The 17,357-nt window shown below is 44.8% G+C and overlaps 2 protein-coding genes across 3 annotated transcripts in view; one reads left to right on the top strand and one right to left on the bottom strand.

The window, feature by feature from the left end:
* KSR2 (kinase suppressor of ras 2) overlaps positions 1-13,963 on the top strand; it is a 137,292-nt gene extending 123,329 nt beyond the window's left edge. The window contains exons 17-20 of one of the 2 annotated variants that reach the window (XM_087913260.1): positions 1,949-2,080; positions 8,996-9,125; positions 10,064-10,197; positions 13,559-13,963. In XM_087913260.1, the coding sequence (XP_087769386.1) occupies positions 1,949-2,080; positions 8,996-9,125; positions 10,064-10,197; positions 13,559-13,565 (403 nt within the window). In that variant the 3' untranslated portion in view covers positions 13,566-13,963. Of the gene's footprint in view, positions 1-1,948; positions 2,081-8,995; positions 9,126-10,063; positions 10,202-13,558 lie in introns of those variants that run through there. The other variant, XM_087913258.1, reaches the window with a different exon arrangement.
* RFC5 (replication factor C subunit 5) overlaps positions 1-17,357 on the bottom strand; it is a 315,947-nt gene that overhangs the window by 139,730 nt on the left and 158,860 nt on the right. The gene's annotated exons all lie outside the window — the stretch shown is intronic.

The raw sequence follows: 17,357 nt of genomic DNA, 5'->3' as shown, positions 1-17,357 counted from the left end.
CTCCAAACCACTCAAAATCCCCGCTACCGGTTCTCCAGAACCAGTCAGAACCGGCTGAATACCCACCTCTGGTTCCATTCCATTCCATTCTCTACCAGCACTTGGATATGAGCGTCAAAGGTGCCTGGAAGAACAACCTGTCAAAGGCCATCAGTACTTCATCTCAAAAAGAATACCGGGTGGTGGAATCTCCGGCTAAAGTAAAGAGAGGAGAGTGCAAGAGTGCAGGGTGTATAGTTTGAAGTCGCTCCCCAGAAGGAAGTGACAGAGGCCAGACTCTTGAAGCTTTCGTCTGCCTGTTAGTCTGGTGAGAATCTTGCAGTAGAAGGAAGAGCAACCAAGGAACTGCTTTGGCCTGCTCATTGAATTGTTCTGGTTCCTTGCACCTGACAGGCAGGTATATAATAGGCTCTGCCCTCTGCACTGCTTGATCCACTATGCTTTAAATGCAGCATCCAGGTAGGGAAGGCACACCTGTCACCCAGGAGATGGATGAGCTTTCGTTCTGTCTTTTTTTTTTTACTCGCGCTTTACAATGCTCTCGTCTCCCACAAGTTGCACCCAGCCTCAAAGCTGGCACCAGATTCACAACGAGATGCTCGTGGTTAGTTTCACTGCATTCTGGGAGTCTGGGGTTTGAGTGCCCCCCCCGCCGCCCCCGATTTTATTGGCTCAGTCCCCCGAGAACTGGTACCGATCCATTTAGTCCCAATTTCCAATGAATATCTGGGTTACACATATTACCAATGAGGAACAAAAAAATTAACAACTCCCAAAATAACAAGGAGGGAGGGAAGCAGGATAGAAGGAAGGAAGAGGGAGATGGAGGGATGGAGGGAAGGAAGGAATTAATTCATTCAGCTGAGCTCAAACTGCACTCTGCCCTAGAACCATTGTGATGATGTGTTTGGGTCTCTGCCCTTTGGAAAAAGCAAAACTTTACAAATAATATTGTGCTGCGTTTCCCACTGCCCTTTTGGCTCCCGCTTCGACTTTTGCACCTGCCACACTCACATTGAAATCTGAGCCTATTCCTGCCTACTAAACAACAACAAAAGATTTGAAGCCATCTCTGCTTTTAGGTGGAACATCCCTAAAGTCGATGTATCTATACATCTGTATAGCAGATGTATAAAGACTATCCTGCATAGCTTTTTCTCTGGTAATATCACACTACTAACTAGAGCATACAAAACATTTGCTAGACCAGTGCTTGAATACAGCTCATCAGTCTGGAACCCGCAGTACACATCTGATATTAATACAGTGGAGAAAGTCCACAAATATTTCACAAGGGTTGCCAGGATGAGATGGATCTTTGAGGATGTTTTGAACTTTCTTAAGGCAGCGGGAGCTCTAAAGCTCTTCCAAAGAGGGGAGAGGGCAACCCATGATCTTCTGGACAATGACATTAACCCTCTGGAGTGCTGTCCTATCTCCCACAGTGCAATTGGCAAACCATCCACGGGTGCAGTAAGTTAAGATACTCTCTATGGTGCAGCAGTAGAAGGTCACCAGCAGTTTTTTTCTAATTAATTAACTAAAGCATTAATTAATTAATTTCAGCCATTCGGAGTAGATGCTGAACCAACAAAAGAGTCATTTTCAGTGACAGGATAGTAAGATGGCGAGAAGCCATGGCCTTATCTTCATTTTGCCTGTTCAGAACTCCCAAGGCCAAAAGAAACTCCAATTGCTATCATGAGCTCATTTTCGTTCAATCGGGTCAAAATAGCAGCAGGTTCCTGAGTGAAACTATGAAGTTTCCCTCTCGTAAGTCCAAGTGTCACTGAAGAAGAGAGGGAGGGGGGACGAGAAAGCAGCCGGCTCAGCATGGGTTCTGGGGAACAGGGAGGAAAATCAATACCATTTCTTTGTGTCTGATTCCGACATGACAGAGCTACGGCAAGCGGAGTTTCACTAATTGGCTCTTCCCTTTTTCCTCCAGGAGAGAGAACAAACTGCGGATCCAAAATGGTTGGCTGTGCCACTTGGCACCAGAGATTATCCACCAGCTGTCACCGGAAACAGAAGAAGACAAACTACCTTTCTCCAAGCAGTCAGACGTCTTTGCTTTTGGGTAAATGTCATTATTGGGTGGAGAGGGGAAGGAAGGAAGGAAGGAAGAAAGGAAGGAAGGAAGGAAGGAAGGAAGGAAGGAAGGAAGGAAGGGAGGGAGGGAGGGAGGGATGAGTTGGAAAGTCATCTTGGAAGAAACTTCTCTCATCCTATAAGTCTTCATCTCATTGGTGAACTTAGGTGGTGGATTATGAACATACACTCTGCCTCTCATGCCCCTGTTGGAATCTGATTCCGAGGGGGAAGTCAAGCAGCTGACAGGGAGTGGGAATGTGGCTCTGGTGGCTGTGGAGGAAACTGGGGAATTCAGGGGAAGACCCAGGCCCACCTCCTCTTCATCCTAGGGCATGCAGGGAGGAACGGAGAAGGGAGCAATGTGAGTTGTGTGGCTTATGGGGGAGAAAAGGGCCCTGATTCCCTTCATTAGCTGCAGCTGGGAAAACAGGATTTAAAAAGGGCGTTTGCGCACAGCACCTTGCTGGAAGCAAAATGTGAATTATATTTGTTTGTCGAGGCTTATCTGGGTTCTGGCGTCCTCCCAACTGTGTGTGTTTCGTTACCTTTTGAAGTCTGCAATTCCTTATCCTGCCTTGTCTTGTTAATTGCTGCAGCGTGATTTGCGTTGGTTTTTATTTATAATTTGTATATACTTTGGGTTCGGGCTGAATTTCTTCCCTTTAAAAACTGTTCTTGGGAGAGTTTTTTTTTCCAGCTGAGGATAACTGGACATTGAAGGCCAAGTTGGAGGTATTAAAGGGACTTTACCCACTTTTGTGACTGTTGCTTTTAGTGCCATGCCCTGGGTCATCACACTGCCCTTGAAGATGAAGAGTTTCTTCCTTAATCAACGTATTTTCAGATGTGAGCCTTCAAAACAATTGCGGTCAGCTGAAAGATACGCCTAGCCTTACTTCTTAATCAAGTGCTATTCAGCATGTAATGAAGAGAAGATGCCAAGCTGGGAGAAGTCAAATTCCAAAATAGGAAAGAATGAGTTCTGATAAGATTAATAATGAGTTGGGATGAAGATAATGTCTTGGCACTGAGCTTGAAACAGAGGGTTATGAGCTCCATGGCCCTTAGAGTACCGTATTGGGGAAAATTACCGTATAATTTGTATGTACTTTGGGTTCGGACTGAATTTCTCCCCTTTAAAAACTGTTCTTGGGAGAGTTTTTTTTCTCCAGCGGAGGATAACTGGACATTGGGGGGCCAAGTTGGAGGAATTAAAGGGATATTAACTACTATTAACCTTATTGGTCAGTGATATATAAAGTCCATTGTTTATTTTGGTTGCATTTTTTTAATCCTCTGGGGTTTTTTTTTCTGCATACGCTGCTGTGAGCCGCTGGACATAGAGGGGCAGAAAATTGTCAGTAATAAAATCAATATTAGGAATTCTCTGCAGGAGGAGAATTCTGCCATGCAAAACCTCTTTAAGAGAAAAATGGTTAGGAGCAACAATGGAAAACCAAATGTCAGTTCATGAAAGTTTTGTTTCCTGCTGTGTTCTAGTTTCGTTTTTTATTTGATGGTTTGTTTTGTTGTTTTTGTTGTTGTTTTGCTTGCCCAATTAATTATCATGCTTCATAGCAAAGCGAGGGGAGGAATCCATTTTTAACATTATCTTTTAGAGGTTTCCCTGTCCTATGATGAAATCTTTCCCTTGGCCCAATAGGACTGGGTTTTTGTTTTTAATCTGACGGATTAATTTTCTTGGAAGCCAGTGAGATGGGCACCTTCAAGAACAGAGTACTAAAGTGATTAATTTATACTGAGTTCTTATCTGGTAATACGTTTTCATGGGGCTGGTGGGTGAAAACAGCAATTAAATCCAGTGCAAGTATTGGTATGACTTTAAAAAGTAATTACTGGGGAAAGAGCTCTCTTATCAGACATAACCCCTGGGTAATTTTTTTTAATTTGAAGTTTATATTTTGAGAAAATATCGTCTTCCTTTTCTTTCTTTCCTTCCTTCCTTTCATTCTTTCTCTCTCTATTTACATATAGTATCACTTTCTCTCTCTCTCCGTCCATCCATCCATCCATCCATCCATCCATCCATCTATCTATCTATCTAATCTCTCTCTTTCTCTCTCTCTCTTTCTCTAGCCTGATCCTCTCTACTCTTCTCTTCCTTTTATGTTTTGATGGACTGGATTTTAAAACTATTATTTGGGCATATTTCGTTGGCCTTGATCATTGCTGATATTTTTTTTAATATTTTACCAATTCAATCACAATGCCAAATAAACTACAGCAGTTAACAAATAATATTCAAGTTTCCCTTGACAAAACACACAAGCAGGCAACTAAAAAATGAATAGCGACACCATTGACACTCCTACCTTTGGTAGTGTCCAGCTCTTGTTAATCATTAGCCCTGCCATCTAAGATAATTAAGAAGAAAACGGTTGCCTGTTACATCTAGCTATTAAGGGATTTCAGCTTGGGGTATGGTCTGCAAAAACTATATTCAAATGTTCAAACCATGAACAAACTCCCAATGGAGGTATTCCCAGTTATAAATGCTACCATCCACTATACCTTCAAAAGGGCTTAAATCTTAAATTCCCACTTGACCAAGCCTCCCTCACTATCTTTCCTAAGCAAAACCCAGTTTTGAAAAGGAAAAAAAAAACCAACAGGAACAGGAAAAATGTTTTTGGACCCTTAAATAGCCTTGCCTTTTCTCCATGCCTGGAAATGATGTCATTCGGTTTGAGCCAAACTCTCTTCCTCAGTTCAGGAGTCCTGAGAATGGTTTATTTCCTCTGCTCCTAAATTCAATTAGAAGTTGCAGGAAACCTCAAGGCCCCAAGGAGGAAATAGTAAATAATATCACTTCCGCTACCTCCCAAAGAGAGTCAAGAGGCAGCAAAAATGTCAGAGAACACTTTTCCTGATTTTTTTTTTACATGCAAGCAGGCCAAAAAAAAGGGGGGTGTTCTGACCAGAAGTCACATTGATAAAAGAGAATGTTTGTAGCTAAGAGTTAAACCCTAACCCTGGGTGCTCTCTGAATATATCAACAAATTAAGATCGAGGGTGATTCTCAGTCCTCCAGATCATGGTTGTCCCAAAGGTGCTTTTTTCAAGAGGCAAACTGGACTTTCTGATTTTTCTTTTCTTTGGAGATGTTTCGCTTCTCATCCAAGGAGGTTCTGCAGCTCTGACTGAAGATGATGGGGGAAACAGAAGGATTTATATTCCTTGCAGACAGCTGGTCATTTGCATCCTTTTAGAGGGTCACTGAGGCCACTTGAAGAGGTCTGTCTGTGTCCAACAGGAACCTCAGGGTCAGGTGACCCTGAGGACACAGATCAACCTCCAATTACTTAGACGACCCTCCAAAAGGATGCAAATGACCAGCTGGGTTCAAGGAGTGTCAATCTTTCCACTCCCCACCATCCAGTCAGAGTGGAAGAAGCTTCTTGGATGAGAAGCGGAACGTCTTCAAAGGAAAACCAGAAAGCACCTTTGGGACAGAATTATAAGAGCAGAAACTGGACCATTGAATTAAACACCACCAACAACAAAAAATATCCTCTAACTGATCTTTGGAAGAAAAAGGAGTCTCCCCTTGTTATTTTTCAACATTATATATGTTTTGCCTAAATCCACACAGCTCACTAAGTTACCCCTTTTATCCCACGCCGGCGTCTATTTCATTAAGGAATGGGGCTTGCAGAATACCGTTACCTAAACAGACAGCATATGTCGTTCCTTCTAAACATGGCAGGTCAATTCTCAAGCTCTTTGGAGATTAATCACATTACCTCAAGTGTAAATAACCAGATCTGCCTGGCACAACGGAGGTCCACAAAATGGACCTGGGGGCTGCCCAGATATCATGTGTGGGTTATCCATTTTCTTAGCCAGAGAAAAACAGCAGAGCTGGTGACCTCGGTTAACAGAAACGCTTATTAGAAGAGGATACAAGTGTTCTGACTTCAGATTTATCTTTAAGTGAGAAAAATAACCCTTCCTAGATCCTTAGGTAGGAAATGTATGCAGAGGTAAAGATACTAATTGGAGCTGGTGGCTACTGTTGGAACACTGAGACAGCTCAAAAGGGAGAAAAAACCCACTAAGAATTTACTTTCTTGAAGCACATCTCAAGAGGTCCAGAGGAGGACAAAGCTGAGAAGATGTCCATCAGCCTGGTTGAGAGAAAGAACCATTTGGTTCCTCCTCTTTCAGGGACAGACTTCCTTGGTTTTTGTGTTTTTTTTTTCTCAGAAGACCTTTTGCTTCATCCAAGAAGCTTCTTCAGCTCTGACCAGATGGTGGGGAAGCAGGGGTGGGATTCTACCAGTTCGCACCTATTTGCTAGAACCAGTTGTTAACATTCTGAGCAGTTGGGAGAACCGGTTGTTAGAAGAAATTACTGGCCTAATCCTGTAAGGAAGGCAGGAAGGAAACATTCTGGTGTTGCTTACAGAAACTGCCTCTCCATTAACCCTTATTACATTCTTGGCAGGACTAGACTTTCTGTCTCAGGAACGTCTCTGGAGTTTTTTAACCCTCCTTTGCTGGTACTTTGCTTGTGTGGAGTGACCATTCAAAGTTACAATGGCACTAAAAAAAAGTGACTTATGACCGTTTTTCACACTTACGACTGTTGCAGCATCCCCACAGTCATGAGAGGCCAGGCGAGAAGATGCGTGCCTCCATGTGAGTGATATTGAGTTGGCCGCACCCAGCCAATAACATGACCACCAAGCGACGCCCACAGAACCAGTTGTTAAAAATTTTGAATCCCACCCCTGTGCACATGGGTGTGGAGCCTTCTTGGAACTGCTGAAAGGACTGTACTGTAGGCTGGAGATAGATGATGTCGTATCCCTGCCCCTCTGTGGAAAGAGGGATGTTTCACTTGGAAATCAAAGAGGCGGCCTCTTTGATTTCCACGTGATACAAATTGTTCTCTATTAGAAACAGCCTCCGTCAACAAGATTGACTCGTTTAATGGAGACAGTGATGGGCTATTGCCAGTTTGGACCAGTTCTAGCAAACTGGTAGTTCTGACAATCAGCTGGCCTCACCTTATCCTGTCCTATATTTCTGTGAGGTTCAGCTCAGCTGTTTTAGTAACTGGGGCTGCCCTAGAAGGTAAGCTGTAGAAGTTCAAATTGGTGGGTTTTTTTTAACACTGCGCGCATAAAGCACACACTCACAGAACCGGTTGTTAAACTGCTTGCAGCCCACCACTGAATGGAGGGGTTGTGAAGATTACAAGAAATAGTGTGTGTCTTGGCCTTTAAATACATACATACATACATACATACTTTTGTTTAGAGAAAACGTCACCCATCAGCAGAGTCCAGTTGGACTCCGACTCCCATAAATGTTGTCTACCTGTGGCCTAGTGACCGCCAGTTCTGGGATTTATATTCCCAGCAGATTTTTAAGAGTGTTGGGTTGGGAAGGGGCATGAGAAGAATTAATTAAGGCCAATTGGAAAGGAAAAAGCGAATAAATAAATAGAGCATTGAATCTAAGGTAACTTCTCCAAAACTCAATATGGAAGCTGGAGGTTTAACCATGCATGCAAAAAAACATTGAAGGTGTCATGACGGCGGGGAGGGTGGAATTAATTTCACTGGCAGAAGCAGCTGTTTAATTGAGGCATTGTTTACAATTTTTTTTTAAAAAAAGTGCAAGGGATTCACGTCATTTCTGCACAGAATTGCCTCTTGAGTAGGGATTTTTCGATCTGTGAAATGACCTTCAGCTGCAGCTTAGGTTGATCTGCATGATTTCCCTTGCAATCTTGGAGGCTGTCGGAGTTTGGCGGCTATAATTAATAAATAAAATACAGGATGCGATTCTAAGTGGCTCCTACTGAATTCCAAGTTGGATGAGATGTGAATTGCCCTTCTCTTTTTTCCCTGGGGAATCCTGATGAATGAAAGACGTGTGCTTCAGGGTTATCACTCAGAAGGTTATTAGCACCTTTCATCATCATTTTAGGAAAAGCCATGGCAGTTAAAATTTGTATTAAGATCCCATCATGGGTAGATAGGATGTCTAAAGATTATCTGGCTCATGATGACTTTTAGAATAAGATGTATCTCCCCAGCGTTTCACTCTGTAATAAATTTGCAGGGGTGGTGGTGAATCTTGGCTAAAGCAAAATAAAGCAACTTTTTAATATAAAAATGTTTTGATAATGGTTACTTTTTTTTAAAAAAAGGTGAACAATACACAATAGTTTGCAGACCTCCATAGCTGGGTTCACCCGGCAATGTTAGAGAAAAAAACATACAAAATTCATTTTCTGTTCATCTACTGCTATAAGCCGTGGTTTGTTTGACTTAATCACTTGGGAATATATCCTAGTTTATGGACCACAAAAGCTGAATTCACTCAATACGCTTGACACACTATGTAAAAATAGCCAATGTGAAATGTTGTGTTTGCTCAAACTTAAGCAATTTTTACAGCCCGTTTGATGCATTAGGTCCTTTTACATTTATATAGAAATCAGATTTAATTGATGCCTTACTGTGTTTCTTTGATTGGCACTTCCATGATTATTGAATAAAATGACTGCCCATTTCTAAAGATGTATACTAAAAAGGCTTTCAGATCAGATCATCCTGGAGAATATCTATTTATGTGGTTCTTGAGTCAATGCTGGCTTGAAGACCATCATCGTCCTTAATAAATGCAAGCTCATTTGGCGTTTTTCAGAATCCACTGCAGGCACTCTCGCAAAATGGCTGCCACAGCCAATCACAACATTTCCCCTTTCTCCAGGAGACAAAACCATAGAGCAGGCCCTTCCTCATCCCCGTAGGCATGCCAGGATGTTCTCTGCCATCTTCTAACCGCCTTGCTTGGATGGCAAGCGGGAGTACTTGTAGAGCCCCAACACCTGTTAACTTGGTCTCTTCCTTTGCCTCCACAGAACCGTCTGGTATGAACTGTATGCCCGGGAATGGCCGTTCAAGACCCAACCAGCCGAGGCAATAATTTGGCAAGTGGGCCGAGGGATGAAGCCGAACCTCAGCCAGATCGGCATGGGGAAGGAGATTTCAGTAGGTGACTTTTGGGTGAAACAGTGGTAGGGGGTGGAGAAGAAAGCCAGATCAGCAAGGGACCCTTGTTGATTAACAGAGTTGGAAGGGATCTTGTAGGTCATCTAGTCCAACCCCCCTCCCAAGCAGGAAACCCTATACCATTTCTGACAGATGGCACTCTGGTTTCTTCTTGAAAGCTTCCAGGGATGCCATTCCCACAGCTTCCGAAGGCAACATCCGTTCCACTGGTTGATTATTCTCACTGTCAGAAAATATCTCCTTATTTCCAGGTTTGAATCCCTCCTTGATCAGTTTCCATCCATTATTCCTTGTCTGGCCTTCGGGTGCAGCCCCTCAAATATTGGGAGACTGCTGTCATGCCTCCCCTGCTCCTTCTCTTCCCTAGACTAGCCAGGCCCAGTTCCTGCAACCGTTCATGGTATGCGTTAGCCTCCAGTCCCCTCATCATCCTGGTTGCTCTTCTCTGCACTTTTTCTCGAGCCTCAACCTCTTTTTTATAGTGTGGTGACCAAAACTGGATGCAGTACTCTAGGTGTGGTCTTACTAAGGCTTTATAGAGTGGTATTAGTACCTCCCTTGATCTTGATTGTATCCCGCTGTTAATACAATTTAGGATTGCATTAGCTTTTTTGGCTGCTGCTGCACGCTGCTGGCTCATATTTAGCTGGTTGTCTACTAAGACTCCCAGATCCCTCTCACAGTTACTGCTATTGAGCCAGATTTCACCCAGTCTATATGTGTCCTTTTTGGTTTTCTTGCCTTGCTCCCTGGGCTCAGTTGCTGCTGGTTTTTAGCCCAGAGTTAAGTCCACGACGCCAATTGGCACAGGAAAAAGTCTTTCCCTTTTTCCTTCCTTCCCTCCCCCCACTCCTTCTCTCTTTTCTCTCTCTCTCTCTTTCTCCTCACATAGCCCTTTCCTTCTCTTCCCTTTCCAGGATATCCTCCTCTTCTGTTGGGCCTACGAGCAGGAAGAGCGGCCCACTTTCACCAAACTGATGGAAATGCTGGAGAAACTGCCAAAGCGGAACCGCCGCCTGTCCCACCCTGGGCACTTCTGGAAGTCAGCAGAGTAAGGGCGGAGGATGCTCTCCTCTTCACACGCCACCTTCGTCGGTTTCCCTGGGCCCCAGCTGCGTTCTTGCCACCCCCATTTCTCTAGCCGTCGTAACCCAGCTAATCCTTGGAAGGGCAGGCAGGGTTTTTCAGCTGTTTCTTAACCAATTATTAAGAGGTTGAAATGTACGGATAGTCCTTGACTTAACCACCATTTGTTTAGTGGCCATTCAGATCAGCACCGGGAAAAGGGACTTATGACTGTTTTTCAGACTTACAGCCTTTTGCAACAGCCCCACAGTCACCTGATCAAAATTCGGATGCTCAGCAACTGACTTGTATTTATGACAGTTGCAGTGTCCCATGGGTCGGGCAGTCCCCCCTTTTGCAGCCTTCTACAACAAAACAAAAGTCGACGGGGAAGCCAGATTCCCTTAAACAACCGAGTTAGTAACTGAGCAGCTACCATGAGTCATTTGACAAACTAACGGCAAGAAAGGTCGTAAAATGGGATCGTAACATTCACTTAGCGAATGCCTCACTTAGCAGCAAAGGTTTTGGTGTTCAATTGGGGTCATAAGTCAAGAACGATCTCTCCTCTACACAGATCCGTGGGTCTTTGTCTTCTCTGCGCATTCTGCATTTGCTCGGTTATTTTCTTTGCGATCACAACATTCCCAAAATGAGTTGGAGACTTTGGAATTCTCTGTAAAAAGGTGGAGAATTTTGGCACAGATTTAAACGTTGAGCATTGACACGTGTGCATTTGGGTCAAGGTTTACTAGCAGCCAAGCAACGGTGAAAATCTCTGGCTTTTTTTCGGAGAAGGGGTACTCTTTCCTGCTCTGGTTGTTTACAGATCTCCCTAGGGTGTAAACTTGAGGCTGTCCCTAACACACACACATCAACACAAACACACACACAGCCTGTTGCTAGGCCAACTGTCTGCTCACAGCTGGAGTGAGCCTTGCATTCCATTTCTGTTCTTTGCAAGGGAAGAGGAAGGGAAGAGGCACCTGCAAGAAGGAATTATCCCTATATATATATATATATTTTAAAAAGTATCCCATTTCCTCCCAAATTGTCCACCATTGTTCAATCCTGAAAGTTAATGTGGCATCGCAGTGTTTGAGTCTAGATCGGTGAAGGTAAAAGTTTCCCCTATCCAGTTATGCCAGGCTCTAGGGGGCGCTGTTCATCTCCGTTTCTTAGCCGAGATACTCAGTGTTGTCTGAAGATGCTTCTGACTCTCATGACCATGAGGTGGCGCAAGGAGCGCCGTTACCCGCCCACCAAAGTGGTACAGGAGCTAGAGCAAGGGATGGGAACTCACCCCATTGCGCGACGCCTGGGTTTCAAACCTGGGCTATCAGCTTTCCAGCTAACAAGCTCAGCACCTTGAACCCCCGAGAATCCCGAATTCAGGTCCACATGCAACCACCAAAGCATCTCCGTGCTTCCTCCACCTCTCCCCACAGCCTACTTCGTGGGTTATTGTTGTGGAGCTCAAACTGGAAGAAAAATTGCTGATGAAGCTGTTTGGAATTGCCAAAGAGTAGGCAGGGTTGAAATCCATCCGTAGCTAAATGTTAGATTAGGAGAACCAGGTGGTACCTCCCAGGAATGTTGATCTCTCTGATTAGGTGCCCTTCCCTACCTCTTCTTGACAGACGGATGAGAATAACCAGGTGACTCTGCTCAAAAAGGAGTGGAGACCTTCTTAGCTTGCTTATCAATACTCTGTCCATTCCCCCTGATCCTTGTTTTCAACATCAGATGGATTCATTCATCACTAAAGACCTGGAGGGATCTCTTTGGATCTGGCTCAGCGTGTTGTACAAATTGAACGCCGGTGGTCTTTAAGCCAGAGGACGTGGCCTTTGTCCACTCCAGAGCTGATGATCCCTCCACCCTCCTGGAGTTCAGCAGAATGCTGACCCACCATGCAACGTGCTCTTTCACTGCCGGGCCTCATCCTGCCTCTGTTTCTCATTTCAAGCAGAGCCCTCTTGAAGTCTTCCTTGGTGTTGAGGGATTTGCATTGATGGGAGACTTCAAGGGCCAGACTGGAGGCTGGTCCTTCTTGAGAAGGTCTGTCTATATGGTTGTTAAGAGCTCACATTGACTCAACACAGATGATCTTATAGCTCAGTGGTCGCCAACCAGTGGGCCAAGGACCACTGGTGGTCCATGAGAAAATTTTGGTGGTCCCCAAAGCACCTCACAAAGCACCCCACAAAGCAATTAATCCAGGCTGCCTGGGAACATAAGGCTGTGCCTCCCACATGGTCCGCAGGAACACAAGGCTTGTGTCGCTTGCATTGCAAACAACACAAGGTAGTGAGGGGAGGGAGGAAAGGGCGGAGGGGGGAATTTGCCCCACGCACCTCTTCTTTCCACTTCTTTCTTCTTCTGCTTTTGGCTGCACGCAAGGAAAGCAGCCAAAGTCTTTCTTTCTCTCCCCCAAACTCCACCAGAAATGAGTCTTTGGGACCCTGCAAGGCCTCCTGCTCCAAGAGGCTGTGTGACAAGTCTGGTGGAGCTTGGGGGAGAGAAAGAAAGACTTCTGCTGCTTCTGCTGCTTTCCTTGCATGAACCCAAAAGTCTCTCTCTCTTCCCCCCCCTCAAGAACAGAGCTGGAGACAGTATCCTGCAATCCCAAATAAAGAATGATTGATCGGTAGGAAAACGGGGTGGGGAATTTTCCTACAAACTTTTGGGGGGATTTTCCCAGGATCTCTGGTCTGCAGGATTTAAAATTATGAGTTTGACAGTTCCTGAGGTCCAAAAGGTTGGCGACCCGTGTTCTAGCTGAACCTGATATCATTTGGGACCCCTTGTCCAAATTTATCTTGGACCTGGAGTTTCTCCCAGGCACATCTTCTCAGGGAGACTTTCGTTACCCCTGAATGATGTCCATCCTTGAGATGACAGGATGCTACATCTACATGAAATCTACTCTTGCATTGCTTGCCTAAGCCTGAGAGGTGGTAGGTAACTACTTTACGTCCTGCTGACTTCAAACTTGAGACAGCATGGCCGCCTCGGGAATTCTGGGAGTTGAAGTCCACAAGTTGTCAAGTTGTTGTGGTTGGCCCCACACTTGTCTACCCCTTGTCCTCTCTTGTTTCAAGTCCCAATAATGGATGACTATACATAAACAGATTTCATACAGCTTGAGCCTTTGGATTGTGCCAAAGAGGGGGAAGGAATACTCTTTTAATACCACCCCACACCTAAAGACAACTTAAGCCTGTTTCATTCATGGTCTGGATGCCAGTTGATGGCAACATCAGGAAGACGTTATGGTGGTTTGCATGCTGCAACGTTTGACTCTTGTTCTCTTTTCTCTCTCTCTCTCTTTTTTTTCTTTCCAGGCTGTGAATCAGAGGATTGGTGCCTTTCTTACATCCCTCTTCCTTCCCCTTCTCCAATTCCTCTGTCCTTGTCCATAGATTGGAAGGGTATGGCTTGGAAATATCCCGGGATCCAAAAAAGAGATGCTGTCTCATTCCTGCCCTTTAGAACAACAGGTCTGAGGTATGGACAGCAAGAGGAAACTCAAGCATGGCCTCGTGGGAGAAGAATGGAAGCTTCCTTGGCGTGGATGGAACGTAGAAGACGAAGCAGAACCAGATGCCGAACGGTAGCCCACCTTCTACTGGTCTGGAAACACCTGATGGCAACCAGCTCTGAGCTATGTCCCCACGGGAATATCTTGAGGGCGACTGTGAGCTATCCTTAGTTAGAAGCCATTTTGCATTAGTGGATGATGAGCGATTTCTCTCTCTCTCTCTCTCTCTGTCTCTTTTTGGGTTTTCTTTGGTTACTTTTCTTGGATTCCTGTTTCATTGCCTGCACCGTGGAGAAAGGAGAAGGCTGTTTCCGCAGCCCCAGCCTGAGCAAGGAAGGTGACTTTTAACAAGACACCGTGGCGATGCTCTTAAAACGGGTTTAGGTTGTCCCAAGGGTGCTAATTTCAAAAGGCCACTGGGCTTCCTTTGTGGATTTTCCCCCTTGTTCTGATCAAAAGCTCTTTGGACGAGAAGTGAAATGTCTTCAAATTAAAAAAAAAACACCAAGAAAGTCCAGGTGTTTTTTTTTTTTTTTTGAAAAAGCACCTTTGGAACAACCATGACCTGGACGGCTGAGCATCTCCCTAGACCATGGCTCAGACCCCTCCTCAAATTGCTGGCCTTGCATGGCTGCTCGTAAAAAAAAGTCCCTATCAGGCAGGGCAGAGAAGACAATCTGATTCTTGAGTCACCTTTACGCAGTCAAAAGTTTCCTCCCAACTTTCCTTCTGGGTTCAACTAACAAGAGTTAGAAATACCCCACTTCTCTTTTTTTTGTATCTGGCAACTCTCACTGGGGTGGGGCTGAATTTCTAGATACAAATCTGAGGCTTTTGACATCAAAGCTTAACCTGCTGTTAGCAGCTGCCAGTTCTTGGTTTTTTTTTCAAGTGTTCTTGTTCTTTTGCTGCCTGATGCTTTTATTTTATTTTATGGAATCGGTCGCTGGCATTGTTCACCATCTCTGTGACTTCCTCTCCCCGGCCTTGCAGAACCGAGTTGGGACATGCCTTGATCTCGATAGCCCATTTCTCTGCTCCATGACAGATTGTTGAAGAAGACCAGACCTACAGTATACCGCACACAGACTTCACATGTTCCTAGGCCTCTGCATCTACCACCTGGTTTTATTCCCAAGGAGCATTTACAAACTCCTATCTGGTGGTTGCTTGTGGCTGTAGATTTTTTTTTTTTTAGATAGTTTTCAGACAGTTTTGATGAGTTTATTAGCAATTGTTGGGGGAGAGGGGGCAGTTCAGATCAAAAAGGATATTAATTAATTATTTCAACCAGTCATCCCTGCTACATTTGAGAGTCCTTATATTCTAAGCTGAGCCCTGGATTTCTGCTTGGCATAATTGCATCTAGCTAGCTGCAAATCTTGTGAAATGTTGCGTTGAAGCCGTTTGAGGTTTCTAACAATTTTCGGGGCCAAAGAGCTGTGCCTTTTTCCTGCTCAGCCTTTAGTTAGATACAGATTAACAGAGTTGGAAGGGACCTTATAGGTCATCTAGTCCAACCCCCTCCGCTCAAGCAGGAGACCTTACACCATTTCTGACAGATGGCAATCCAGTCTCTTCTTGAAAGCTTCCAGCGATGAAACACCCACAACTTCTGGAGGCAATTTCTGTTCCATGAGTTGATTGTTCTTCTGTACACAACAACAACAACAAATAACAAACAACTGAAGCCTTAAGGCTGAATGGCCTTCCAGAAAACTTTTTTCTTGAGAACAATGCAGTTAGTTGTACGGTCCCAATATTCAATCTTTGGGTTGGGTTGTTTCCCCCCTACACCAAGTGGGATGTCTTAATTTTTTTTATCTCTCTATAGACCTGGAGACCAGCTATGGTTCCCTGTCCCCAGTCTATAATTTCTTGGGCTCAAACCGTCAACACCGCCCATCAAAAAAGGCTGGAGGGAAAACCACGCAGAAATAAAATAAGAAAAATCTGGTTCATCTCTGTGACCGGTTGAGGAAACGGAGCCGCTTCACTTTTTCCTTGTTTTCCTGAATCTCACCATTGCCACCATCCCTTCACCTTTGTCTGCCTCTTGTCAGCTTTCCTTTCTTTATGGCTCTTGCTGCGTTCTTCTGTTCCTGCTTCTCTGCATGTCTCTTGGGCAAGGCATGTGAAAACGCTCCCTAATTATTGCATTAATTTACGGGAGAAAGTTCTTTTTGTTTTGCACCCAGGTTTCCTCATCGCAGTGGGTAAAGAGCAAAACCACTTCCTCATTCTTGCTCCAGGCACTCTGTCTCCTGCCTCAAAATTATTATTATTATTATTATTTTTGCAGGGTCTGATCTCATCTCATTTCTCTTATTTTGTATTGTCTTTGTGGGGTTCCTGGCTCTCTCGTAAACCCAACTTTCGCTTAGGGCTTGTTTTGAGCATTGAAGGAGTCATGTCTGGAAAGAGGTTTGATGGGTCTGGTTGGACCTGTCCAGTTTCCTTCCTTCTGAGCCGAGACATTCTTGACACTTTACAAGACCCGAATAGTTGCCTGAAGAGCAGCCCTAGCTTTTCTTTTTTTTTTCAGCTCCAAAGTTCATGTGTGATTGTGTAAATGTCAGGAGCCTCACCTTGCCTTCCTCTTCTCCCCCCCTCGACCACATTTTTGTCATGCTGGGGCTGGGCTGCACCCTCCAAGTACTCTGAGCGCTTCTTTTTCCCAAAGAAAAGGCAGCGTGAGACCAGGAAGCTTTGTGACGAACTGCTTTGCCTCTCAGACAAAACTCGAACCTCTCGGTCAGAGGTGTCCAACCTTGGCCACTTTAATATCTGTGGACTTTCTACTTTTGGGGGGTGGTGGTGGTCATTAATGGGCCTTTTGCTGGGTCTTATCTTACCTGTCAGCAACAAGGCACCTCTAGGAAACATTTTTTTTTTCCCAGCAAGACTACACTTGTCTTGCAAGGAAATTAAAAAGGTTGAGCTTCAACAGACTTGGCTGTTCCAGTTTTTAAGAGCCATGTCAACTCCAGGAGTTTCTGATGCTGGCTTAATATCTCCAACTAGCTCTTCGGCGATCAAGAGATCAAGTAGATTTTGATCATTGTAAATGCAATTTCTGTAGGTTTGCGTTGTGACCCGCCAGCGGCCAGTGGAGTTGGGGGCAGACTTGGAGAGTGAGGAGGTTGGGGAGGAACATGGGCTAGTCCTGGAGTCTGGGGAAGGCTCTGGCGAGGGCTCTGCGTTGGAGGCAGAGATGGGCCAGGACCATCTGACGGTTATCAGCTGCCTTTAGAGTCAGAGTTCAGTGGGGCAGAAGAATAGCTGGAGCCTGTTTCTGATGTGTGCATGCGCAGAGTTGTCAGGAGAGGGGAACAGTTAAGGAACAAGGGTCGACTCGGGAATAAAGGCACTGGTGGATGGTGAATGGCCCCTCCCATAGGGAATAAAGAGGAACAAAAGGGGAATGGTGTTTGCAGGAGACAATTAGTTCATTTAATTAGGGTGAAGATTTGTTCGTGACTCTCACAGACTCCTTGCCGGGTATTTTCTTCTACAGCGTTGCGCTTGGAAGCTATCGGCCTGGCAGCTCTCCAAGCCTGATAAGGTCTGTGGTTGTAATTCACCCTTGAAAGACTGTTTGC

The sequence above is a fragment of the Pseudonaja textilis genome, chromosome 15 (assembly GCF_049901715.1).
Source record: "Pseudonaja textilis isolate UNSWEBS1 chromosome 15, rPseTex1.2, whole genome shotgun sequence".
Classification (NCBI taxonomy): Eukaryota; Metazoa; Chordata; class Lepidosauria; order Squamata; family Elapidae; genus Pseudonaja; species Pseudonaja textilis.
The sequence above is the reverse complement of the archived record's forward strand: the minus strand, read 5'-3'. Positions and strand labels throughout refer to the sequence as shown.